The sequence below is a fragment of the Sphaerodactylus townsendi genome, linkage group LG03 (assembly GCF_021028975.2).
Source record: "Sphaerodactylus townsendi isolate TG3544 linkage group LG03, MPM_Stown_v2.3, whole genome shotgun sequence".
NCBI lineage: Eukaryota > Metazoa > Chordata > Lepidosauria > Squamata > Sphaerodactylidae > Sphaerodactylus > Sphaerodactylus townsendi.
Window position 1 is genome coordinate 150,533,333 of NC_059427.1, and position 26,451 is coordinate 150,559,783.

Consider the following 26,451-nt stretch of genomic DNA (forward strand, 5'->3'; position numbering starts at 1 on the left):
CCCACCCCCCCCCCCCCCCACCCCCCCCCCCCCCCACCCCCCCCCCCCCCCACCCCCCCCCCCCCCCACCCCCCCCCCCCCCCACCCCCCCCCCCCCCCACCCCCCCCCCCCCCCACCCCCCCCCCCCCCCACCCCCCCCCCCCCCCACCCCCCCCCCCCCCCACCCCCCCCCCCCCCCACCCCCCCCCCCCCCCACCCCCCCCCCCCCCCACCCCCCCCCCCCCCCACCCCCCCCCCCCCCCACCCCCCCCCCCCCCCACCCCCCCCCCCCCCCACCCCCCCCCCCCCCCACCCCCCCCCCCCCCCACCCCCCCCCCCCCCCACCCCCCCCCCCCCCCACCCCCCCCCCCCCCCACCCCCCCCCCCCCCCACCCCCCCCCCCCCCCACCCCCCCCCCCCCCCACCCCCCCCCCCCCCCACCCCCCCCCCCCCCCACCCCCCCCCCCCCCCACCCCCCCCCCCCCCCACCCCCCCCCCCCCCCACCCCCCCCCCCCCCCACCCCCCCCCCCCCCCACCCCCCCCCCCCCCCACCCCCCCCCCCCCCCACCCCCCCCCCCCCCCACCCCCCCCCCCCCCCACCCCCCCCCCCCCCCACCCCCCCCCCCCCCCACCCCCCCCCCCCCCCACCCCCCCCCCCCCCCACCCCCCCCCCCCCCCACCCCCCCCCCCCCCCACCCCCCCCCCCCCCCACCCCCCCCCCCCCCCACCCCCCCCCCCCCCCACCCCCCCCCCCCCCCACCCCCCCCCCCCCCCACCCCCCCCCCCCCCCACCCCCCCCCCCCCCCACCCCCCCCCCCCCCCACCCCCCCCCCCCCCCACCCCCCCCCCCCCCCACCCCCCCCCCCCCCCACCCCCCCCCCCCCCCACCCCCCCCCCCCCCCACCCCCCCCCCCCCCCACCCCCCCCCCCCCCCACCCCCCCCCCCCCCCACCCCCCCCCCCCCCCACCCCCCCCCCCCCCCACCCCCCCCCCCCCCCACCCCCCCCCCCCCCCACCCCCCCCCCCCCCCACCCCCCCCCCCCCCCACCCCCCCCCCCCCCCACCCCCCCCCCCCCCCACCCCCCCCCCCCCCCACCCCCCCCCCCCCCCACCCCCCCCCCCCCCCACCCCCCCCCCCCCCCACCCCCCCCCCCCCCCACCCCCCCCCCCCCCCACCCCCCCCCCCCCCCACCCCCCCCCCCCCCCACCCCCCCCCCCCCCCACCCCCCCCCCCCCCCACCCCCCCCCCCCCCCACCCCCCCCCCCCCCCACCCCCCCCCCCCCCCACCCCCCCCCCCCCCCACCCCCCCCCCCCCCCACCCCCCCCCCCCCCCACCCCCCCCCCCCCCCACCCCCCCCCCCCCCCACCCCCCCCCCCCCCCACCCCCCCCCCCCCCCACCCCCCCCCCCCCCCACCCCCCCCCCCCCCCACCCCCCCCCCCCCCCACCCCCCCCCCCCCCCACCCCCCCCCCCCCCCACCCCCCCCCCCCCCCACCCCCCCCCCCCCCCACCCCCCCCCCCCCCCACCCCCCCCCCCCCCCACCCCCCCCCCCCCCCACCCCCCCCCCCCCCCACCCCCCCCCCCCCCCACCCCCCCCCCCCCCCACCCCCCCCCCCCCCCACCCCCCCCCCCCCCCACCCCCCCCCCCCCCCACCCCCCCCCCCCCCCACCCCCCCCCCCCCCCACCCCCCCCCCCCCCCACCCCCCCCCCCCCCCACCCCCCCCCCCCCCCACCCCCCCCCCCCCCCACCCCCCCCCCCCCCCACCCCCCCCCCCCCCCACCCCCCCCCCCCCCCACCCCCCCCCCCCCCCACCCCCCCCCCCCCCCACCCCCCCCCCCCCCCACCCCCCCCCCCCCCCACCCCCCCCCCCCCCCACCCCCCCCCCCCCCCACCCCCCCCCCCCCCCACCCCCCCCCCCCCCCACCCCCCCCCCCCCCCACCCCCCCCCCCCCCCACCCCCCCCCCCCCCCACCCCCCCCCCCCCCCACCCCCCCCCCCCCCCACCCCCCCCCCCCCCCACCCCCCCCCCCCCCCACCCCCCCCCCCCCCCACCCCCCCCCCCCCCCACCCCCCCCCCCCCCCACCCCCCCCCCCCCCCACCCCCCCCCCCCCCCACCCCCCCCCCCCCCCACCCCCCCCCCCCCCCACCCCCCCCCCCCCCCACCCCCCCCCCCCCCCACCCCCCCCCCCCCCCACCCCCCCCCCCCCCCACCCCCCCCCCCCCCCACCCCCCCCCCCCCCCACCCCCCCCCCCCCCCACCCCCCCCCCCCCCCACCCCCCCCCCCCCCCACCCCCCCCCCCCCCCACCCCCCCCCCCCCCCACCCCCCCCCCCCCCCACCCCCCCCCCCCCCCACCCCCCCCCCCCCCCACCCCCCCCCCCCCCCACCCCCCCCCCCCCCCACCCCCCCCCCCCCCCACCCCCCCCCCCCCCCACCCCCCCCCCCCCCCACCCCCCCCCCCCCCCACCCCCCCCCCCCCCCACCCCCCCCCCCCCCCACCCCCCCCCCCCCCCACCCCCCCCCCCCCCCACCCCCCCCCCCCCCCACCCCCCCCCCCCCCCACCCCCCCCCCCCCCCACCCCCCCCCCCCCCCACCCCCCCCCCCCCCCACCCCCCCCCCCCCCCACCCCCCCCCCCCCCCACCCCCCCCCCCCCCCACCCCCCCCCCCCCCCACCCCCCCCCCCCCCCACCCCCCCCCCCCCCCACCCCCCCCCCCCCCCACCCCCCCCCCCCCCCACCCCCCCCCCCCCCCACCCCCCCCCCCCCCCACCCCCCCCCCCCCCCACCCCCCCCCCCCCCCACCCCCCCCCCCCCCCACCCCCCCCCCCCCCCACCCCCCCCCCCCCCCACCCCCCCCCCCCCCCACCCCCCCCCCCCCCCACCCCCCCCCCCCCCCACCCCCCCCCCCCCCCACCCCCCCCCCCCCCCACCCCCCCCCCCCCCCACCCCCCCCCCCCCCCACCCCCCCCCCCCCCCACCCCCCCCCCCCCCCACCCCCCCCCCCCCCCACCCCCCCCCCCCCCCACCCCCCCCCCCCCCCACCCCCCCCCCCCCCCACCCCCCCCCCCCCCCACCCCCCCCCCCCCCCACCCCCCCCCCCCCCCACCCCCCCCCCCCCCCACCCCCCCCCCCCCCCACCCCCCCCCCCCCCCACCCCCCCCCCCCCCCACCCCCCCCCCCCCCCACCCCCCCCCCCCCCCACCCCCCCCCCCCCCCACCCCCCCCCCCCCCCACCCCCCCCCCCCCCCACCCCCCCCCCCCCCCACCCCCCCCCCCCCCCACCCCCCCCCCCCCCCACCCCCCCCCCCCCCCACCCCCCCCCCCCCCCACCCCCCCCCCCCCCCACCCCCCCCCCCCCCCACCCCCCCCCCCCCCCACCCCCCCCCCCCCCCACCCCCCCCCCCCCCCACCCCCCCCCCCCCCCACCCCCCCCCCCCCCCACCCCCCCCCCCCCCCACCCCCCCCCCCCCCCACCCCCCCCCCCCCCCACCCCCCCCCCCCCCCACCCCCCCCCCCCCCCACCCCCCCCCCCCCCCACCCCCCCCCCCCCCCACCCCCCCCCCCCCCCACCCCCCCCCCCCCCCACCCCCCCCCCCCCCCACCCCCCCCCCCCCCCACCCCCCCCCCCCCCCACCCCCCCCCCCCCCCACCCCCCCCCCCCCCCACCCCCCCCCCCCCCCACCCCCCCCCCCCCCCACCCCCCCCCCCCCCCACCCCCCCCCCCCCCCACCCCCCCCCCCCCCCACCCCCCCCCCCCCCCACCCCCCCCCCCCCCCACCCCCCCCCCCCCCCACCCCCCCCCCCCCCCACCCCCCCCCCCCCCCACCCCCCCCCCCCCCCACCCCCCCCCCCCCCCACCCCCCCCCCCCCCCACCCCCCCCCCCCCCCACCCCCCCCCCCCCCCACCCCCCCCCCCCCCCACCCCCCCCCCCCCCCACCCCCCCCCCCCCCCACCCCCCCCCCCCCCCACCCCCCCCCCCCCCCACCCCCCCCCCCCCCCACCCCCCCCCCCCCCCACCCCCCCCCCCCCCCACCCCCCCCCCCCCCCACCCCCCCCCCCCCCCACCCCCCCCCCCCCCCACCCCCCCCCCCCCCCACCCCCCCCCCCCCCCACCCCCCCCCCCCCCCACCCCCCCCCCCCCCCACCCCCCCCCCCCCCCACCCCCCCCCCCCCCCACCCCCCCCCCCCCCCACCCCCCCCCCCCCCCACCCCCCCCCCCCCCCACCCCCCCCCCCCCCCACCCCCCCCCCCCCCCACCCCCCCCCCCCCCCACCCCCCCCCCCCCCCACCCCCCCCCCCCCCCACCCCCCCCCCCCCCCACCCCCCCCCCCCCCCACCCCCCCCCCCCCCCACCCCCCCCCCCCCCCACCCCCCCCCCCCCCCACCCCCCCCCCCCCCCACCCCCCCCCCCCCCCACCCCCCCCCCCCCCCACCCCCCCCCCCCCCCACCCCCCCCCCCCCCCACCCCCCCCCCCCCCCACCCCCCCCCCCCCCCACCCCCCCCCCCCCCCACCCCCCCCCCCCCCCACCCCCCCCCCCCCCCACCCCCCCCCCCCCCCACCCCCCCCCCCCCCCACCCCCCCCCCCCCCCACCCCCCCCCCCCCCCACCCCCCCCCCCCCCCACCCCCCCCCCCCCCCACCCCCCCCCCCCCCCACCCCCCCCCCCCCCCACCCCCCCCCCCCCCCACCCCCCCCCCCCCCCACCCCCCCCCCCCCCCACCCCCCCCCCCCCCCACCCCCCCCCCCCCCCACCCCCCCCCCCCCCCACCCCCCCCCCCCCCCACCCCCCCCCCCCCCCACCCCCCCCCCCCCCCACCCCCCCCCCCCCCCACCCCCCCCCCCCCCCACCCCCCCCCCCCCCCACCCCCCCCCCCCCCCACCCCCCCCCCCCCCCACCCCCCCCCCCCCCCACCCCCCCCCCCCCCCACCCCCCCCCCCCCCCACCCCCCCCCCCCCCCACCCCCCCCCCCCCCCACCCCCCCCCCCCCCCACCCCCCCCCCCCCCCACCCCCCCCCCCCCCCACCCCCCCCCCCCCCCACCCCCCCCCCCCCCCACCCCCCCCCCCCCCCACCCCCCCCCCCCCCCACCCCCCCCCCCCCCCACCCCCCCCCCCCCCCACCCCCCCCCCCCCCCACCCCCCCCCCCCCCCACCCCCCCCCCCCCCCACCCCCCCCCCCCCCCACCCCCCCCCCCCCCCACCCCCCCCCCCCCCCACCCCCCCCCCCCCCCACCCCCCCCCCCCCCCACCCCCCCCCCCCCCCACCCCCCCCCCCCCCCACCCCCCCCCCCCCCCACCCCCCCCCCCCCCCACCCCCCCCCCCCCCCACCCCCCCCCCCCCCCACCCCCCCCCCCCCCCACCCCCCCCCCCCCCCACCCCCCCCCCCCCCCACCCCCCCCCCCCCCCACCCCCCCCCCCCCCCACCCCCCCCCCCCCCCACCCCCCCCCCCCCCCACCCCCCCCCCCCCCCACCCCCCCCCCCCCCCACCCCCCCCCCCCCCCACCCCCCCCCCCCCCCACCCCCCCCCCCCCCCACCCCCCCCCCCCCCCACCCCCCCCCCCCCCCACCCCCCCCCCCCCCCACCCCCCCCCCCCCCCACCCCCCCCCCCCCCCACCCCCCCCCCCCCCCACCCCCCCCCCCCCCCACCCCCCCCCCCCCCCACCCCCCCCCCCCCCCACCCCCCCCCCCCCCCACCCCCCCCCCCCCCCACCCCCCCCCCCCCCCACCCCCCCCCCCCCCCACCCCCCCCCCCCCCCACCCCCCCCCCCCCCCACCCCCCCCCCCCCCCACCCCCCCCCCCCCCCACCCCCCCCCCCCCCCACCCCCCCCCCCCCCCACCCCCCCCCCCCCCCACCCCCCCCCCCCCCCACCCCCCCCCCCCCCCACCCCCCCCCCCCCCCACCCCCCCCCCCCCCCACCCCCCCCCCCCCCCACCCCCCCCCCCCCCCACCCCCCCCCCCCCCCACCCCCCCCCCCCCCCACCCCCCCCCCCCCCCACCCCCCCCCCCCCCCACCCCCCCCCCCCCCCACCCCCCCCCCCCCCCACCCCCCCCCCCCCCCACCCCCCCCCCCCCCCACCCCCCCCCCCCCCCACCCCCCCCCCCCCCCACCCCCCCCCCCCCCCACCCCCCCCCCCCCCCACCCCCCCCCCCCCCCACCCCCCCCCCCCCCCACCCCCCCCCCCCCCCACCCCCCCCCCCCCCCACCCCCCCCCCCCCCCACCCCCCCCCCCCCCCACCCCCCCCCCCCCCCACCCCCCCCCCCCCCCACCCCCCCCCCCCCCCACCCCCCCCCCCCCCCACCCCCCCCCCCCCCCACCCCCCCCCCCCCCCACCCCCCCCCCCCCCCACCCCCCCCCCCCCCCACCCCCCCCCCCCCCCACCCCCCCCCCCCCCCACCCCCCCCCCCCCCCACCCCCCCCCCCCCCCACCCCCCCCCCCCCCCACCCCCCCCCCCCCCCACCCCCCCCCCCCCCCACCCCCCCCCCCCCCCACCCCCCCCCCCCCCCACCCCCCCCCCCCCCCACCCCCCCCCCCCCCCACCCCCCCCCCCCCCCACCCCCCCCCCCCCCCACCCCCCCCCCCCCCCACCCCCCCCCCCCCCCACCCCCCCCCCCCCCCACCCCCCCCCCCCCCCACCCCCCCCCCCCCCCACCCCCCCCCCCCCCCACCCCCCCCCCCCCCCACCCCCCCCCCCCCCCACCCCCCCCCCCCCCCACCCCCCCCCCCCCCCACCCCCCCCCCCCCCCACCCCCCCCCCCCCCCACCCCCCCCCCCCCCCACCCCCCCCCCCCCCCACCCCCCCCCCCCCCCACCCCCCCCCCCCCCCACCCCCCCCCCCCCCCACCCCCCCCCCCCCCCACCCCCCCCCCCCCCCACCCCCCCCCCCCCCCACCCCCCCCCCCCCCCACCCCCCCCCCCCCCCACCCCCCCCCCCCCCCACCCCCCCCCCCCCCCACCCCCCCCCCCCCCCACCCCCCCCCCCCCCCACCCCCCCCCCCCCCCACCCCCCCCCCCCCCCACCCCCCCCCCCCCCCACCCCCCCCCCCCCCCACCCCCCCCCCCCCCCACCCCCCCCCCCCCCCACCCCCCCCCCCCCCCACCCCCCCCCCCCCCCACCCCCCCCCCCCCCCACCCCCCCCCCCCCCCACCCCCCCCCCCCCCCACCCCCCCCCCCCCCCACCCCCCCCCCCCCCCACCCCCCCCCCCCCCCACCCCCCCCCCCCCCCACCCCCCCCCCCCCCCACCCCCCCCCCCCCCCACCCCCCCCCCCCCCCACCCCCCCCCCCCCCCACCCCCCCCCCCCCCCACCCCCCCCCCCCCCCACCCCCCCCCCCCCCCACCCCCCCCCCCCCCCACCCCCCCCCCCCCCCACCCCCCCCCCCCCCCACCCCCCCCCCCCCCCACCCCCCCCCCCCCCCACCCCCCCCCCCCCCCACCCCCCCCCCCCCCCACCCCCCCCCCCCCCCACCCCCCCCCCCCCCCACCCCCCCCCCCCCCCACCCCCCCCCCCCCCCACCCCCCCCCCCCCCCACCCCCCCCCCCCCCCACCCCCCCCCCCCCCCACCCCCCCCCCCCCCCACCCCCCCCCCCCCCCACCCCCCCCCCCCCCCACCCCCCCCCCCCCCCACCCCCCCCCCCCCCCACCCCCCCCCCCCCCCACCCCCCCCCCCCCCCACCCCCCCCCCCCCCCACCCCCCCCATTCAGAACTTTGGTGTTTCAAAAGCCACAAACCTGCAGGAAGCTCTTTTGCTAAACCCACTCTCAATGAGAAGCAAACGCTGAAGAAAACCAGCTGCCATTTTTACTCTCTTTATTGTGATTAGAGTTGTCCAAATGATTAGCCTCGCATGGACCTAGAGGAGCAGCATAATTTTTTTATTAGGAAACGTGTAAGCCATCCTTCTTCATTAAACTCCCCCCCCCTCCAAATAGCTCAAACACTTCTTCCAGTCCCCCTTGCTCCCACTGGAAGTCAGACTGGGGTGGGTAGACTTTTGTGTCCACTGGGGTTTTAGCCACTTGGTAGGAGGCAGTAAGCTATCTTTGACATCGATGCCAGTTTTAATGCCTGTAATGCATAAACCCAGGCCCTGTTTACACAAACCAAAAAGTCATATGTGGCCTCCATGTGGTTCGGATTTCTAGCACATTTTTAGCAGATTTCTAGCAGTCATTGGGGGGCTACTTATTTGCATGGAAGAGGCCTCATCCCAGGGCAGAATGGGATGAGGGGGGCAGTGGAACCTTGGAAGGGACCTTAATCATAAAGGGGCTCTCCAAAATGGCCATTTTTGCCTGGGGAACTGATCTCTGTAATGTGGAGTTCAGTTGTCATTCGAGGAGATCTCCAGGCTCTACCTGGAGGATGGCAAGCCTATTACAAAGCTTCTGCCTACTTCTTCCAGGCTGGTTTCGCCAGCAGTCCTGACCATGGCAGGTAATGTATTCCTCCTTTCCCCTTTAATTTGGACAGTAGCTGCCTCGAAGCAGAAGATGGGGAGACTTTCAAAGCATAATTTGGCATAACTTTGATATATGGTTGAAAGCATGTCCTGTGTTGGGCTAAGACGCTTCTGGACGTGGGGGTCTGTTTCAAGCTGAATGTAGCTAAGTCTGGGTGGCTCTTCCTCCAGCTTTGCAAGCCGTCGCTCCCATCCCCCTCAGAAAAGCCCTCTTTCTTTCTTCAGGTGGAGCTGCTTCCAGGTTGGGAGAGCGGCAAAATCGTCCCTCTTCATTCCAAAGACTCTCACAAAGTCTTCTTCCGAGAGGAAATCCTGATGGTAGAGAAAGGCATGGATGAGTAAGGGAAAGGTGGGCCCGTGAGCAAAGATTAGACTGTGGGACCCCCAGCCCAGCAAATGGTATTCATAAATATACCCAATGGAACTGGGCCTGCAACCCTTGCTTGCCCCTGCGGCCTGCAACCTGCGGCTCTTTCGTCCTTGCACTGCGACTCTGCATGGCTTGGGTCCTCTCAGCCTCCTTTGGAGAGTTGCCCTAAGGCAGTGATGGCGAACCTTTTCGAGACCGAGTACCCAAACTGCAACCCAAAACCCACTTATTTATCGCAAAGTGCCAACACGGCAATCTAACCTGAATACTGAGGTTTTAGTTTAGAAAAAATGGTTGGCTCTGAGACATGCGTTACTCGGGAGTAAGCTTGGTGGAAGTCGGTGGCTTTGCTTTGAAGCAACCGGGCAACTCTTCCAATGGGTGAATCACGACCCTAGGAGGGTTTGCTCAGAAGCAAGCCCCATTGCCAGCAACTGAGCTTACTCCCAGGTAAAGGATCGTGCTTTAGTTCTTCGCATGAAAATCAGTGGGGTTTAACAGCGCTTAACAGGGTTACTTACACTGCTTCCCCAAAACTAGGTCTTAGGTTTAATGCTAATAATCAAGCCCAGTGGCCCAGGCCAGCCTAGATGTGTGTGTTTGCGCGTGCCCACAGAGAGGGCTCTGAGTGCCACCTCTGGCACCCGTGCTATAGGTTCCCCACCACTGCCCTAAGGGTTAATGGGAAAGAGTCCCCGTTCCTAGAGAGGCACAGCCCGACATGGCTATTCCAAGCCACTTCCAGATTCCCTGTCCCAGCTGCCTGGTTGGCTGATGCCGGTGATGATGGTGCAGGGCGGAGGGGCGGAGCACCGCTGGTGGATCCTCTTGAACAGGTGAGTGGCGAAGGGCGGGAAACGGGAGGAGGTTGCAGGAACGCAGATTTTCAGCGCAATCCTAACGTCAGTCCACCCCCCTTGAATGGGGGTCAGGGGTCGTCCCTGCTTTGGGTGGCCTCATTTCACCCTCCCCCAGGTCCTTCTTGGGGGAGGGGACTAAAGGGGGAACCCCAGCAGCGCCACCTTGGGTTGCAGACCCCCCAACAGCCCCACTGAGCTCCAGGGGCTTTCCTGGCGGATGGCAGCCTGCCTGAGTCCAGGTGAGAAATACACTGTCAGGAGTTATTACCTGCAGCCCTGCAAGGTTGCATTCGTCAGGGCTGTTTGATGGGGAGGCGGGGGTGGGTGGGAAACGACATTGGTCTTACCTGTGAAGGGTAATTCTCCATTGAGCGATTGGGAACATCTGGGTCTTGCTAATCTACCAATCAGGGAGGCAGGGATTAAATGAAATTCTTCCCAGGATCCCTCCGTCTCTGCCTGGCTCCTCCTTCCGCCAGTTTAGGTCTCTCCCTTCAGCAGTCCTGCCGCAACGATCTGTACCAAGCATGCTCACCCTTAGGAGAGGGGAAAAAGTCGACTCCCGAACAAAACCAGTTAGTCATAACGGGTCAAAGTCGTATAACTTGAAGTAACAATTTTAACGGAGGTAAAAAACTGGGAGATCAATTAGATTAAATATGTAGAAGACTTAAAAAAACTTCTTAACTTCCAAAAAACCAAAAAAGGCCAAAGAACCAAAAAAGGGCACCGGAGAGGATGTAGGAGATTTCTTAGGGTGGGCAGATGTTCCCAATCGCTCAATGGAGAATTACCCTTCACAGGTAAGACCAATGTCGTTTCTCCATTGAGCGAGGGAACATCTGGGTGACCTCCCATAGCAGTGTCACGATCATTTTAAAGGGTGGGATCAAAATCCTCTCCGATGATATGTTGTAATACTCTGCGGCCGTAGTCTGCATCCGCTGCACTGTAAACGTTCAGTCTATAATGTCTTACAAACGTGGAAGGAGAGGACCACGTTGCCGCTCTGCAAATTTCTGGAACTGAGACATTGTTGTTGAAGGCAGCGTTCGTGGATGCATTACGAACCGAATGTGCTGTGATCCCTACAGGAACGGGTAACTTTTGTGTTTTGTAGGCTTCCCCTATACAGTCCCTAAGGCACTTGCTGATGGCTTGGGAAGACAACTTATTTTATTTATTTATTTATTTATTGTTTGGACTTTTATACCGCCCCATCCCCGAAGGGCTCTGACCCTTGTTATGATTGGCAATAGAAATAAACAAGGATTCTGACCTTCTGAAGTCCTGTGTTCTAATCAGGAATGCCTTAAGCGCTCTCCTAACATCCAGTTTGTGCCAGTAGACCTCTTTTGGATGCTGCGGAGTCGGGCAAAAGGTGGGTAAAAATATTTCCTGTTTTCTGTGAAAGCTGGAATTAATCTTAGGCACAAAGGTGGGGTCAGGACGTAAGACCACCTTGTCTCTATGGAATATGCATAAAGTGGGTTTAATCGACAGAGCCGCCAGCTCCGACACCCTTCTTGCCGATGTGATGGCTACTAGGAAAATGATTTTCATTCTAAGGTATTTTAAGTGTATGTCCATGATGGGTTCAAACGGAGAGGCTGTAAGGGCATGCAGTACAGTATGTAGTCTCCATGTGGGGAAATGATGTTGCACTGGCTTACCCTTTAAGGTAGCGCCCCTCAAGAACCTAATAATGTGTGGGTGACTAGAAGTTGGGTAAGTATCTAATTTGGGGACAACGGAAGCTAAAGCTGCTACTTGTCTCCGAAGAGTGTTAGCTCTGAGACCTGATTCCAGTCCCTCCTGTAAGAATCCAAGAATATCTTTGACGGCTGGAGTGGTGGGGGATACTTTCTTCCTCCAGCACCATCTTACAAAGGCTTTCCATGAAGTATTGTATATTCGCTTAGTAGATGCCTTTCTGGATGCGAGGATCGTTTCCATGACTGCCTGGCTGTAACCTTGAGAACCTAAAAATCGCCGTTCAACCTCCATGCGGTCAAGCTCAGACGTTCTGGTTCCGGATGTACTATTGGACCCTGATGGAGTAGATCTTGTGCAAGAGGGAGGCGAAGTGGTTTGCGTACTGACATCCTTAGAATGTTTGCAAACCAAGGTCTCCTTGGCCACCAGGGGGCCACCAGTATGATCTCCGCTCTCTCTTCCCTGATTTTCCTCAGCAATCTGGGTAGCAATGGAAAAGGAGGAAAGGCGTAAAGAATTCCTCTCGGCCAGATGGACGATAAGGCGTCCGTTGCTTCTGCCTTCGGATGGCTGAATCGGGACATGAACCTGGGCAACTGATTGTTCTGATAGGAAGCGAACAAGTCCATCACTGGATGTCCTAAGGTTTGGGATATCAGTGTAAAAATCTCCTTCTTCAGTTGCCACTCTCCCGGGTGAATGTATTGCCTGCTCAGCCAGTCCGCTTGGATGTTTAGCGATCCCTTTATGTGTTCCGCTCGAATAGACAACACGTGTTTCTCCGCCCACTGAAATAGCAAAATCGCTTCCCTCTGGAGCGTCCTGGACCTGGAGCCGCCCTGTCTGTTCAGGTAAGTCTTGGCGGCGACGTTGTCCGTCCGTACTAGAATATGGGACCCTTGCAGTAGATGTTGAAAGTGTTGCAATGCTAGTCTGATCGCTCTTAATTCCAATATGTTGATATGAAGCTGCGACTCCTTCTTGGACCATACACCCTGAATGGGAATACTGTCCAGTGTGGCCCCCCATCCGGTCAGGCTTGCATCCGAGAAGATCTGTTTGGTGGAGCTGATCCAAAATATTCTGCCCTGACTGAGGTTGCATGTCTTTGTCCACCATAAGAGGCTGGCCTTTACCGTTCTTGGCACTGTTACCTGTCTGGTCGATCTGTTGGTAATGAGCTCCTGGAATGGACGGATAAATTTTTGTAGAGGTCTGGCTCTGAACCTTCCCCATTGAATAGCTTCGGAGTAGGCTACTAGTAATCCCATCAGGCTGGCTAGGGTTAACACTGGGCAGCTGTCTCTGGACACCACTTGACGAATCTTGTCTCGCAGAATCTTTTGTTTCTCTGGTGGCACCAAAATCTTGCAGGACTTGGTGTCTATGAGGAAGCCAAGATGTTCCAGCCTCTGTGAGGGTTTGAGAGAGCTCTTTTTCCGGTTGACGACAAACCCGTGTTCCTCCAAGGTCTGGATGGTCCTTTGGCTGTCCAGTAAGGCTTGTTGGTAAGAGTCCGACCTGATGATGATGTCGTCTAAGTAAGGGTGTAGTCTGATCCCCTTTTCCCTTAACACCACCACAAGATTGACCAGGACCTTGGAGAACACTCGTGGGGCGGTGCATAACCCGAAGGGGAGAGCCCTGAACTGAAAGTGATCCTGACCTACCCCAAATCTTAGAAATCTGCGATGACTTTGGAAGATTGGGATGTGCAGGTAGGCCTCTGATAGATCTACCGAGGTGAGGAACTCTAGTGGTTGTAAGGAGTCGGCGATGGATCTTAGATTCTCCATCCTGAAATGTTTTAATTTTACAAACTGATTGACGTACTTTAGATCCAGGATGGGGCGCCATTCTCCATTTTTCTTGGGAACAGTGAATAGGACTGAGTACACCCCTTTTTTCCTCTGTTCCTTTGGAACAGGCTCCACAGCTTCGATCTTTAACAAGTGGGAGATGGCCTGTAGCTTCCTTGATCTTTTTTCTGGATTTTGGGAGAGAGGGGACAATAGGAACCTGCTGGGTGGTAGGGATGCGAACTCTATTACGTACCCTGAGGATACTATCTCTAGGGACCAAGCATCTGTTTTGGAAGACCTCCACATCTTTTGGAACCTTAGGAGTCTTCCCCCCACCCTCTCGCTGTTGGCGTCAGGCTTTGGTGTTACGATTCTCCTGAAAGGAGCGGTCATTGCCTTGTTGTTTTCTAGGTGCAAAACCCCTCTTGAATGGTTGGCGACTCTGATTCCAGTAAGGTCGTCTGAAGTCTCTCTTGCCTTGGTTGAAACTAGGCTGAAATGTTTGACTCTGATAGGGTCGAAAATTGGTGCTGGAACTTGTTTTCCTGTCAAATTTGCGAAAGGACTTAGGCAAATGTTTTGGTTTTTCCTTGGGGTCTACCAGGAAATCATTGAGCTCATCTCCGAACAGTTTCTGTCCCTGAAAGGCACACTCACACACCAGGGCTTTAGATTTCCAATCTGTCTGCCACGCTCTTAGCCATAGGAGTCTCCTTGCGGCTACCGATGATGCCATAGCTCGAGCTGCAAAGGTTACTGAATCTAAAGTGGCATCAGAAGCAAAGCATACTGACTTTAGCATTCTGTTAACTCCCTCAATTGATCTAGTTTCGCTTTCTGGTAACAGTTCTAGCACCTTCCTTGCCCAGGCAATAGAAGCCCTACAAACTATGGAAGCAGTGGAAGAGGCTCTGATAACCATAGCCATGGCTTCATGGGACCTTCGGCATAATTGATCTGAGCGTCTGTCTTGCAGATCCTTAATCTGTCCTCTACCGTCCTTGGAAACTGCCCCTGTGGACTGTAAAGCCGCCACCGGCCCGTCTATGATTGGCACCTGCAAAATGTCATTGGCATAAGATGGCAAGGCATAAAGTTTACGTAGGAAATTAGGACACCTCCTGTTTGCAGTCGGTTTGTCCCATTCATTTGTGACCTGCGTTTCAAAATATTCAGGAAAAGGGAACACCTTTTTTAAATGTGCTTTGGAGGGGAAATACCTCCCATCTCCCTTGTGCAGGGAGGTAGACTTTCTCTTGGAAGTTCCTTCACCACTCTTAGCCTCGCCTAGATGTAAGGCAGAAACTGCTTTGGACAGTAGATATTGATAGTCCTCATTTTTAAAGAGACGAGAAGATTGTTCTGTGACCTGAATTTCCTCCAACTCTTCCAGGTCAGATAAGACTTCCCCCTCCTCTCTGCTCTGTGATTCAGCACCAGAGGAATCATCGGCACCAAGGGTTTTTTAATCTAGGTTTTTTAAGGGCTGCTTTGGTTTGCCAAGTGGGGTTAGGTCTTTTGTTCTCTCTGCTATTGGCAGCTGGTATTACTTGCCGATTAGGAGAGGTTCTGGAGCTATTGGGGGGACTGGAGGGCTGGTATACCTGCTCCCTGTAAAGTGCCAACATCTCTTCTCTCATAGAAGCTTTTTCCTGTTGGAAGGCCCCCTTAACGTAGCTAAAAATCTCGGATTTAAGATCCTTTAGTGAGAGCTTACCCTCGTCCTGGACCTCTGTCATCGTCTGGTCCTCTGACGGGGCTGCCTGACTCTCTAAGCCCTGGCCTGGGATAACAAGGCACTGCGGGCCCTCTGGAGCAGATCCGGCTCCGTCGTGATCTGCGGCGGCCATCTTGCGCGCCTCTTTCTTTTGGCGCGAAACGGGGTCCTTGCCGCTCGTCTTTTTTCGCGTCTTCCCCGTCGCGGCCGCGGCAGAGCGAGCCCTCTCAGGGCTGCTGTCTTCCTCTCCCGACTGTTTGTCGGGTGTTTGGCGGCCGTATGAGGCTTCGTCGCTCTCCTCCTCCGAGGAGAGCACCGTATCTTTCTTGCGCGGCATCGCGCGCGCGCGCCTGCCGCTTGTCTCCCGCCACTCGCTGCTTGCCTGCAATGAAGGTTGCTGAGCAGAGCGAGGGGGCCGCCTGAATCTCTCTAGGCAACAGACGCTGCCTCTCTCCTTCCCTCCGAGGAGGGATTTCAAGGTTAAAAAATAAAAATAAGAATACAACAGTGGCAGTAACAGCCACTGCGACTGCACTCCCTTAAGGCAGGGAACAAACTGGCGGAAGGAGGAGCCAGGCAGAGACGGAGGGATCCTGGGAAGAATTTCATTTAATCCCTGCCTCCCTGATTGGTAGATTAGCAAGACCCAGATGTTCCCTCGCTCAATGGAGAATTATTTGCTTCTGCTTTGCCAAGGAGGGCAGGAGCGCATGGGGAAAGCCTTGTACGCGGATCAATGGAAGGTTTACTTCAGAAGAAGCCAGTGGAGAGTGAGCTTGTAGATCGTGGAAGGGAGGAAGGCTGGGATCATCCTCAGCCATGGTTGTCATGGGTTGCCAACTCCCGGCAGGCAAATCCCAGGACGTTTGGGGTAGATTCTCAGAAGCTGTGGCTTTTGGGAGCAGGGTGGGGGCCATGCTCAGTGAGGAAGATGGCTGTTGAGTCCACCCTCCATGGCAGACATTTTCTCAAGAGCCCCCCCCCCCCCTCGAAGCTGATAAACCCCATTAAAGGCACCAATTTTGATCCATCATCCAAGTGGAACTTGAGGGGGTTCTTTTTGGGGGTGGGGCATAATCAGTGTCTTTCAACACAAGAAAAGAGAAATGTGTGAAACGGAAATTCGATTGCTGGTCATTTGAATCACGTTCAAAACAACAGGCTTTTTAACCCCCCCCCCCCTTCTTTTGCTTTGATGGGTAAAAATGGGCCCCAAAGAAGGGAACTTCTCCCTGCATGAGAATATAGACAGTGTTATCTTCATTTTAGATGTCAAAAAGTATTTGTGGCTCCAGCAGTGGCGTAGGAGGTTAAGAGCTCGTGTATCTAATCTGGAGGAACCGGGTTTGATTCCCCGCTCTGCCGCCTGAGCTGTGGAGGCTTATCTGGGGAATTCAGATTAGCCTGTGCACTCCCACACACGCCAGCTGGGTGACCTTGGGCTAGTCACAGCTTCTCGGAGCTCTCTCAGCCCCACCTACCTCACAGGGTGTTTGTTGTGAGGGGGGAAGGGCAAGGAGATTGTCAGCCCCTTTGAGTCTCCTGCAGGAGAGAAAGCGGGGATATAAATCCAAACTCTTCTTCTTCTTCTTTTCCGTGGAAAATGGGTCCAAATGGCTCTTTGGGTGTTAAAGGTTGCCGACCCCTGTTCTAGAACATTAGGGTTGCTGAGTCTATGAAATTCCTAGAGTGGAGCCTGGGGAGGGTAGAATTTGAGGCGGGAGCTCTGGGCGACAGTCTATTCTCCAAAGCAGCCATTTTCTCCAGGGCAACGGATCACTATACTCCATTGTAATTCTGGGAGATCTCCAGACCCCACCCGAAGGTTGGCAACCCTATGCTGATGTCACTTCCTGTTTCACAACCAGCAGCAACATTGTGGTGGCAACCTAGTCTCATCAGTCTTGCCACTGCAATGGCAAAATGATAGAAGGTGTTCTTTGTGGGGGAGTGGAATTCTAGAGCATCATATAAACACGGTGGAATTATTTTTGGGTACACAACGCAAATGAAGTCGCAGCATTGGTGCTATGCCGTTTTCCAAGCGTACCCCCCCCCCCCCCCGCAAGTGCCAGTGCTATCCTAGCAACCCTACCCTGCCTCTGGTTAATATCTGCCTTTCAAACCCTATTTTCGGTGCTCTTTCCTTCAGGGCACAAGAAATGGCATTTTCTGTGGCGGCAGCTCATATTTGAGTCACTCTTGTTCTTGAGACTCATCTGATACCTACACCCTTGGAGTTGATCCTGGTAGCCCTAAGGACTAAAAACGTGCTGAAATTCTTAAGCTATTAGCCTCTGTGCCCAGTTCCAAACTTCATGGTTGTGTTGCACCGCAATCTTGCACAGCCCTGATAATAAGGAGGAGGAGGAGGAGTTTGGATTTATATCCCCCCCTTTCTCTCCTGCAGGAGACTCAAAGGGGCTGACAATCTCCTTGCCCTCCCCCCCTCACAACAAACACCCTGTGAGGTGGGTGGGGCTGAGAGAGCTCCGAGAAGCTGTGACTAGCCCAAGGTCACCCAGCTGGCGTGTGTGGGAGTGCACAGGCTAATCTGAATTCCCCAGAGAAGCCTCCACAGCTCAGGCGGCAGAGCGGGGAATCAAACCCGGTTCCTCCAGATTAGATACACGAGCTCTTAACCTCCTACGCCACTGCTGCTCCCGAGCAGTGCATTATAGAGCTCACCTCTTTCTTCGCAGGGTCCACATCTTCCGGTAGTTCATCACAGCAACCCAAAAGAATCTCCAGCGGGTAGGTTTGGCAGGCGCTATTTTTGGAACGTTGGAGCCCCAAGGATGCGTCGTTCAACTCCTAAGCAGAAACAACAGGGGAAAAATACTACCCAAAGCCAGAGCGATTACTCTGCTAACTCAATGAATTCGTGCAACAGTCTTTTACCTCTAAACTCTGAAGACCTGACTATTTGTAATGGTCTCATTTGGGCTGCCATCTTGTTTAGTTTTTTGGTGGGGGTGGGGGTGGGGGTGGGGGGGTTGCCAGATATAATTATTGTGGTTTCTGCCTTGAAAGTGATGCTGTTTCAGGGTGTGGGAGAATCCACCCCCAAACCGCATCACTTTCAATGTTGTTTTAACTGGGGAGCCCAGATTCTCCCTTTAAGGTGGATTTAAAAGGAGAATCTGGGCTCCCTAGTTTAAACACCATTGAAAGTGATGCTGTTTGGGGGTGGATTCCAGCATCACAGCGGCCGCCCATGTGGGGGGGGGGGGCGCTCAGATTTTGCACCGGGCTCCATTTTCCCTAGCTACGCCTCTGCTAGGGGGTTCCATTTTGATCCAAAATGTTGACAGCTTAAATATGTAAGCTTTCACAATAAAAACAAAATAAGCAGATTGCTACCGTAGTCCTCATGGCTCCCTGAACCTGGATGTCCCAGGCTGGTCTTGTCTGGTCTTGAAAGCTAACAGGTCAGTCTTGTAGGGGTGAGCCCGCGAACCCAGCAGAACCGTAGAGAGAGCGCTTGGAATGCCGGTGCCGGCTACGGCCTTCTGGGCGCACACGCTCCCCCAGCCCCCGCTCCCCCGTGAGTCACGGGTCATGAACTGCCTGACTCGCGGTCACCAGGTGTCCCATACAAAGGGACAAAAGGGCCCTTGCCCTCAGGTGAGGATTAGACCCAGACGCGGATGCTTCCTCCTGCATGTAGCAGCCCGATGAGATCATGCATCACATGATGATCTCCCGTTCTCCCGACCTCCCGCTCTCCTGCCTGCCCGACCCCTTTACACGCCCCTAGTGAAACCCTAATAAAAGGTGCAAGGGACAAGCACACGGCAGAGTTGCCAGGATCACGGGATCCCGCGCTTCCTGTTGCTGGCTCTCTCCACCAGATGGAATCTCCGCGTCTCGTCTCTTTCTTGCGACTTCGCGGGCACGACTTCACAGTCTTGGTCAATACTTGGATGGAAGACCACCAAGGAAGCCCACAGCTGCTAAACAGAGGAAAGCAATGGCAAGCCACCTCTGTAAGTCTCTCATCCTGGAAAAAAAAAACCCCTACGTGGTTGTCGTAAGTCAGCTATGCCTCGACAGCACTTTTCCCCATTGGTCTGCATTACTGTGAAGAGTAGTTGGAGAACCTTGTTGAGCAACTCCAGCTAAATACTTCAGATATCAGAGAGCTGGAAATTCAGTAGACAAGGAGGGGGATTTTAATGGAGGGAAGACTAGACCAGTCGATCATGCAAAGATGCAGCAGGCTCCTTTGGAAGGGGGTGGAAATCGTGATTCAGTGCAACCAATCAACTGCTGGGGGCAATGAGCATTCCAGAAACAGAAGTCATAAGGAGCATTGCAAGAGGCAGACGCTTTGATTGATTGCTTTCACCTCCTGCATGCGAGCTCCCAAAGGCACCTGGTGGGCCACTGCGAGTAGCAGAATGCTGGACTAGATGGACTCTGGTCTGATCCAGCAGGCTAGTTCTTATGTTCTTAAGGCCATTGCTTTCACATCCTGCATGTGAGCTCCCAAAGGCACCTGGTGGGCCACTGCGAGTAGCAGAATGCTGGACTAGATGGACTCTGGTCTGATCCAGCAGGCTAGTTCTTATGTTCTTATGATGCCCTGGCTTCACTTGCCTCACACAGGACACTGTTAGTAGTGACATTTGCGCGAGGCAGGATGACAGATGCCTACGTCTACCATGGGAAGATGCCCAGCACAGAACTCCCTTCTATACACTGTTGCCTAGGCAACGTTCCAGAGTGCCCTGCCTCCTTGGGGTAGAGGTTATGAAGCCAGGCTAGATATGTGACTTTTTCTTATAATGTTACGGGCCAGGTCTTGGAGGTGTAAAGGGCAACTTCGGTGGCCCAGTGAGGTTCTCGACCATAGGAAATGTTTCTAGCCGGGGAAGCTACCAATCTTGATCCTCTTTGATCTCAGATTGCAAATGCCTTAACAGACCAGGTGCTCAGGAGCAGCAGCAGCAGAAAGCCATTGCTTTCACCTCCTGCATGTGAGCTCCCAAAGGCACCTGGTGGGCCACTGCGAGTAGCAGAGTGCTGGACTAGATGGACTCTGGTCTGATCCATCTGACTTGTTCTTATGTTCTTAAGCAAACTTTCAGCTCACCGCTGTGATTCTGACGATATTGGCTGCATCTCCCAGTTCCTTCTTCAGCTGTTCATATGTCTTTCCTTCCTGCAGAGGTAGCAAGAAGGCAGTTATCCATGGGATTATTATCATAATTCAGCATTAGAGGGCAGAAAGCAGAATTTCATTTCAAGCTCACAAGTTTTAGCCTGGAACAGGAGACCCAACATGGTCTGTAGTAAAAATGTTGGACGGGGCCCACGTTCCAATCACCATAGAAACTTACCAACTTAAACGAGGCTGTCAGATGAACCTATCTCACAGGGGTGTCGTGAGGATTAAATAAGAGTAGGGGAGAATGATGCTGTGAGGTTTTTTGGGGGTTCCCATTTGGGAGAAAAGTAAAGTACAAACAGTGGTGGGATTCTAATAATTTAACAACCGGTCCAACCCCCCCTCCCGCCACCCCCCACTGGTGCCCTGCTGCTGCGTGCCCCCCCCCCATGCAGCCTCTTTGCTGCCCACTTATCTGCTGCGGAGGAGCTTCTTTTGGGGGTGGAGGAGGACGATGGGCCTTGCCGCTGCTGCTCTGAAAGCCCCCTCGCTCCCCCTCCCGGGCGGCCCTAACAACCAGTTCACCGAACTCAACAAAAAACTAGATGCTGGTTCTACCAAACCGGTGTGAACCAGCTGAATCCCACCACTGGATACAAATACTTAAACAATGTTCTTTAATACTGAGGCTAAGTGCTGTAAAAAATGTGGAGCATGAGAACAGTTTGATGGTATTATTCCTCAAATTACCGTATATACTCATGTATAAGTCGACCCGCATATAAGTCGCGGCACCTAATTTTACCACAAAAAACTGGGAAAACTCGCGTATAAGTCGAGGGTGGGAAATGCAGCAGCTGCTGGTAAATTTCAAAAATAAAAATAGATGCCAATAAAATTACATCAATTGAGGCATCAGTAGGTTAAATGTTTTTGAATATTTATTTCAAAGAAAAACAGTAAACTGGCTCTGTAAGTGGAAAAGAGGGTCAACAAGAACAATATGGTCTCAACAATAACTTTAAAAGTACAAAAACCTTAGCTCAACCAGCAACCAAGCTAAAACACAAGAGTTAAAATCCTTCAAAACTGGATTCCTCATCATCATCTGTATGCCCAAATGTAACCCAACTTAGATTTTAAGAGGGATATTATCAGAAATGGAAAATCTACTATTAGCTTCCATTGTAAACAATGGGGGATGGGGCATCCCCTTTGGGGGTCAATAACTTTGGATCCCCTGACCCAAACTTCACCAAACCTGACTGGTATCATAAAGAGACTCTCCTGATGAGACCAGCCAGGTTTGGTGAAGTTTGGTTCAGAGGGTCCAAAGTTATGGACCCTCAAAAGGGTAGCCCCATCTACTAATAGCTCCCATTGAAAACAATGGGGAATGGGGGCACCTCCTTTGGGGGTCCATAACTTTGGACCCCCAGAACCAAACTTTACCAAACTTGGCTGGTATCATCAGGAGTGTCTTCTGAGGGTACCCTGAAATTATGGTGCCGCTAGCATAACAACTGCGCCCCCTGCTGGCCGGCAAAGTAAAAACACACAAAACATTTTAATGACCCGCATATAAGTCGAGGGGAGCTTTTTCAGCATTGAAAATGTGCTGAAAAATTCGACTTATACATGAGTATATATGGTAAGTGCTTGCTGAAACCTTTATCAGATCCTGTAGTAACATTTATCGGTCAATACCTGAGACACAGAATAGCATCCTTTCCACTTACACTCCATCGGTATGGGTCCCAAGCCAAGAACCACCCTGTGAAGTTGGGGGGCTCGAAACCTTGCTTGACTATGAGGATGGGGGTATCAACATCCCTCCCGCTGGGGTGGGTCTGCAGATATTCTTGAGCTGTTGCCAACGCCTCCTTCCTCTCCACCTGATTTGATTCTTTGCCAATCCATAAGAAGATCTAAAAAGAGAAACATGATGTTTGGGGTTGCTCATTTATACAGTTGAGATGATATCCTGCTATGGAGAAACATGGTGATGATTCAGGTCAGAAGCCAGACTGTGAGGCACAGTTTTCAGGGAGATAATATACCTGCCTCTGGGCTGCACCACTTCAGGCTCAAATGATGGAACGGCCCCTTGTTAAAAGAAACTGTAACAAATATTACACCCATGTGTATCCAACTCACTAAGTGAGTATCATTTTAACATATTCTTACTATCATAAATATACAAAAAATATTTAGTAAGTACACCGTCAGGTATGGCTATAAAACCTCTAGATTAGGTTTTTATTTCGGCAGTCCTTTGTCAAGCCAAAAATTGTTGTACAAATCCCCCCCCCACCCCCCCCCCCCCCCACCCCCCCCCCCCCCCACCCCCCCCCCCCCCCACCCCCCCCCCCCCCCACCCCCCCCCCCCCCCACCCCCCCCCCCCCCCACCCCCCCCCCCCCCCACCCCCCCCCCCCCCCACCCCCCCCCCCCCCCACCCCCCCCCCCCCCCACCCCCCCCCCCCCCCACCCCCCCCCCCCCCCACCCCCCCCCCCCCCCACCCCCCCCCCCCCCCACCCCCCCCCCCCCCCACCCCCCCCCCCCCCCACCCCCCCCCCCCCCCACCCCCCCCCCCCCCCACCCCCCCCCCCCCCCACCCCCCCCCCCCCCCACCCCCCCCCCCCCCCACCCCCCCCCCCCCCCACCCCCCCCCCCCCCCACCCCCCCCCCCCCCCACCCCCCCCCCCCCCCACCCCCCCCCCCCCCCACCCCCCCCCCCCCCCACCCCCCCCCCCCCCCACCCCCCCCCCCCCCCACCCCCCCCCCCCCCCACCCCCCCCCCCCCCCACCCCCCCCCCCCCCCACCCCCCCCCCCCCCCACCCCCCCCCCCCCCCACCCCCCCCCCCCCCCACCCCCCCCCCCCCCCACCCCCCCCCCCCCCCACCCCCCCCCCCCCCCACCCCCCCCCCCCCCCACCCCCCCCCCCCCCCACCCCCCCCCCCCCCCACCCCCCCCCCCCCCCACCCCCCCCCCCCCCCACCCCCCCCCCCCCCCACCCCCCCCCCCCCCCACCCCCCCCCCCCCCCACCCCCCCCCCCCCCCACCCCCCCCCCCCCCCACCCCCCCCCCCCCCCACCCCCCCCCCCCCCCACCCCCCCCCCCCCCCACCCCCCCCCCCCCCCACCCCCCCCCCCCCCCACCCCCCCCCCCCCCCACCCCCCCCCCCCCCCACCCCCCCCCCCCCCCACCCCCCCCCCCCCCCACCCCCCCCCCCCCCCACCCCCCCCCCCCCCCACCCCCCCCCCCCCCCACCCCCCCCCCCCCCCACCCCCCCCCCCCCCCACCCCCCCCCCCCCCCACCCCCCCCCCCCCCCACCCCCCCCCCCCCCCACCCCCCCCCCCCCCCACCCCCCCCCCCCCCCACCCCCCCCCCCCCCCACCCCCCCCCCCCCCCACCCCCCCCCCCCCCCACCCCCCCCCCCCCCCACCCCCCCCCCCCCCCACCCCCCCCCCCCCCCACCCCCCCCCCCCCCCACCCCCCCCCCCCCCCACCCCCCCCCCCCCCCACCCCCCCCCCCCCCCACCCCCCCCCCCCCCCACCCCCCCCCCCCCCCACCCCCCCCCCCCCCCACCCCCCCCCCCCCCCACCCCCCCCCCCCCCCACCCCCCCCCCCCCCCACCCCCCCCCCCCCCCACCCCCCCCCCCCCCCACCCCCCCCCCCCCCCACCCCCCCCCCCCCCCACCCCCCCCCCCCCCCACCCCCCCCCCCCCCCACCCCCCCCCCCCCCCACCCCCCCCCCCCCCCACCCCCCCCCCCCCCCACCCCCCCCCCCCCCCACCCCCCCCCCCCCCCACCCCCCCCCCCCCCCACCCCCCCCCCCCCCCACCCCCCCCCCCCCCCACCCCCCCCCCCCCCCACCCCCCCCCCCCCCCACCCCCCCCCCCCCCCACCCCCCCCCCCCCCCACCCCCCCCCCCCCCCACCCCCCCCCCCCCCCACCCCCCCCCCCCCCCACCCCCCCCCCCCCCCACCCCCCCCCCCCCCCACCCCCCCCCCCCCCCACCCCCCCCCCCCCCCACCCCCCCCCCCCCCCACCCCCCCCCCCCCCCACCCCCCCCCCCCCCCACCCCCCCCCCCCCCCACCCCCCCCCCCCCCCACCCCCCCCCCCCCCCACCCCCCCCCCCCCCCACCCCCCCCCCCCCCCACCCCCCCCCCCCCCCACCCCCCCCCCCCCCCACCCCCCCCCCCCCCCACCCCCCCCCCCCCCCACCCCCCCCCCCCCCCACCCCCCCCCCCCCCCACCCCCCCCCCCCCCCACCCCCCCCCCCCCCCACCCCCCCCCCCCCCCACCCCCCCCCCCCCCCACCCCCCCCCCCCCCCACCCCCCCCCCCCCCCACCCCCCCCCCCCCCCACCCCCCCCCCCCCCCACCCCCCCCCCCCCCCACCCCCCCCCCCCCCCACCCCCCCCCCCCCCCACCCCCCCCCCCCCCCACCCCCCCCCCCCCCCACCCCCCCCCCCCCCCACCCCCCCCCCCCCCCACCCCCCCCCCCCCCCACCCCCCCCCCCCCCCACCCCCCCCCCCCCCCACCCCCCCCCCCCCCCACCCCCCCCCCCCCCCACCCCCCCCCCCCCCCACCCCCCCCCCCCCCCACCCCCCCCCCCCCCCACCCCCCCCCCCCCCCACCCCCCCCCCCCCCCACCCCCCCCCCCCCCCACCCCCCCCCCCCCCCACCCCCCCCCCCCCCCACCCCCCCCCCCCCCCACCCCCCCCCCCCCCCACCCCCCCCCCCCCCCACCCCCCCCCCCCCCCACCCCCCCCCCCCCCCACCCCCCCCCCCCCCCACCCCCCCCCCCCCCCACCCCCCCCCCCCCCCACCCCCCCCCCCCCCCACCCCCCCCCCCCCCCACCCCCCCCCCCCCCCACCCCCCCCCCCCCCCACCCCCCCCCCCCCCCACCCCCCCCCCCCCCCACCCCCCCCCCCCCCCACCCCCCCCCCCCCCCACCCCCCCCCCCCCCCACCCCCCCCCCCCCCCACCCCCCCCCCCCCCCACCCCCCCCCCCCCCCACCCCCCCCCCCCCCCACCCCCCCCCCCCCCCACCCCCCCCCCCCCCCACCCCCCCCCCCCCCCACCCCCCCCCCCCCCCACCCCCCCCCCCCCCCACCCCCCCCCCCCCCCACCCCCCCCCCCCCCCACCCCCCCCCCCCCCCACCCCCCCCCCCCCCCACCCCCCCCCCCCCCCACCCCCCCCCCCCCCCACCCCCCCCCCCCCCCACCCCCCCCCCCCCCCACCCCCCCCCCCCCCCACCCCCCCCCCCCCCCACCCCCCCCCCCCCCCACCCCCCCCCCCCCCCACCCCCCCCCCCCCCCACCCCCCCCCCCCCCCACCCCCCCCCCCCCCCACCCCCCCCCCCCCCCACCCCCCCCCCCCCCCACCCCCCCCCCCCCCCACCCCCCCCCCCCCCCACCCCCCCCCCCCCCCACCCCCCCCCCCCCCCACCCCCCCCCCCCCCCACCCCCCCCCCCCCCCACCCCCCCCCCCCCCCACCCCCCCCCCCCCCCACCCCCCCCCCCCCCCACCCCCCCCCCCCCCCACCCCCCCCCCCCCCCACCCCCCCCCCCCCCCACCCCCCCCCCCCCCCACCCCCCCCCCCCCCCACCCCCCCCCCCCCCCACCCCCCCCCCCCCCCACCCCCCCCCCCCCCCACCCCCCCCCCCCCCCACCCCCCCCCCCCCCCACCCCCCCCCCCCCCCACCCCCCCCCCCCCCCACCCCCCCCCCCCCCCACCCCCCCCCCCCCCCACCCCCCCCCCCCCCCACCCCCCCCCCCCCCCACCCCCCCCCCCCCCCACCCCCCCCCCCCCCCACCCCCCCCCCCCCCCACCCCCCCCCCCCCCCACCCCCCCCCCCCCCCACCCCCCCCCCCCCCCACCCCCCCCCCCCCCCACCCCCCCCCCCCCCCACCCCCCCCCCCCCCCACCCCCCCCCCCCCCCACCCCCCCCCCCCCCCACCCCCCCCCCCCCCCACCCCCCCCCCCCCCCACCCCCCCCCCCCCCCACCCCCCCCCCCCCCCACCCCCCCCCCCCCCCACCCCCCCCCCCCCCCACCCCCCCCCCCCCCCACCCCCCCCCCCCCCCACCCCCCCCCCCCCCCACCCCCCCCCCCCCCCACCCCCCCCCCCCCCCACCCCCCCCCCCCCCCACCCCCCCCCCCCCCCACCCCCCCCCCCCCCCACCCCCCCCCCCCCCCACCCCCCCCCCCCCCCACCCCCCCCCCCCCCCACCCCCCCCCCCCCCCACCCCCCCCCCCCCCCACCCCCCCCCCCCCCCACCCCCCCCCCCCCCCACCCCCCCCCCCCCCCACCCCCCCCCCCCCCCACCCCCCCCCCCCCCCACCCCCCCCCCCCCCCACCCCCCCCCCCCCCCACCCCCCCCCCCCCCCACCCCCCCC

The 26,451-nt window shown here is 69.1% G+C and overlaps 1 protein-coding gene across 1 annotated transcript; it reads right to left on the minus strand.

Annotated features, from left to right (window-relative positions):
* Window positions 1–7,794: 7,794 nt before the first annotated feature.
* LOC125427927 (advillin-like) lies at window positions 7,795–22,176 on the minus strand. Its single transcript, XM_048487495.1, has 5 exons — window positions 22,171–22,176; window positions 21,774–21,962; window positions 20,020–20,088; window positions 17,610–17,735; window positions 7,795–8,768 (listed from the first exon to the last, which is right to left on the minus strand). Exons 1-5 carry the CDS (start codon window positions 22,174–22,176, stop codon window positions 8,655–8,657), a joined length of 504 nt encoding a protein of 167 aa, XP_048343452.1. The 3' UTR covers window positions 7,795–8,654.
* Between the last annotated feature and the right edge of the window lie 4,275 nt (window positions 22,177–26,451).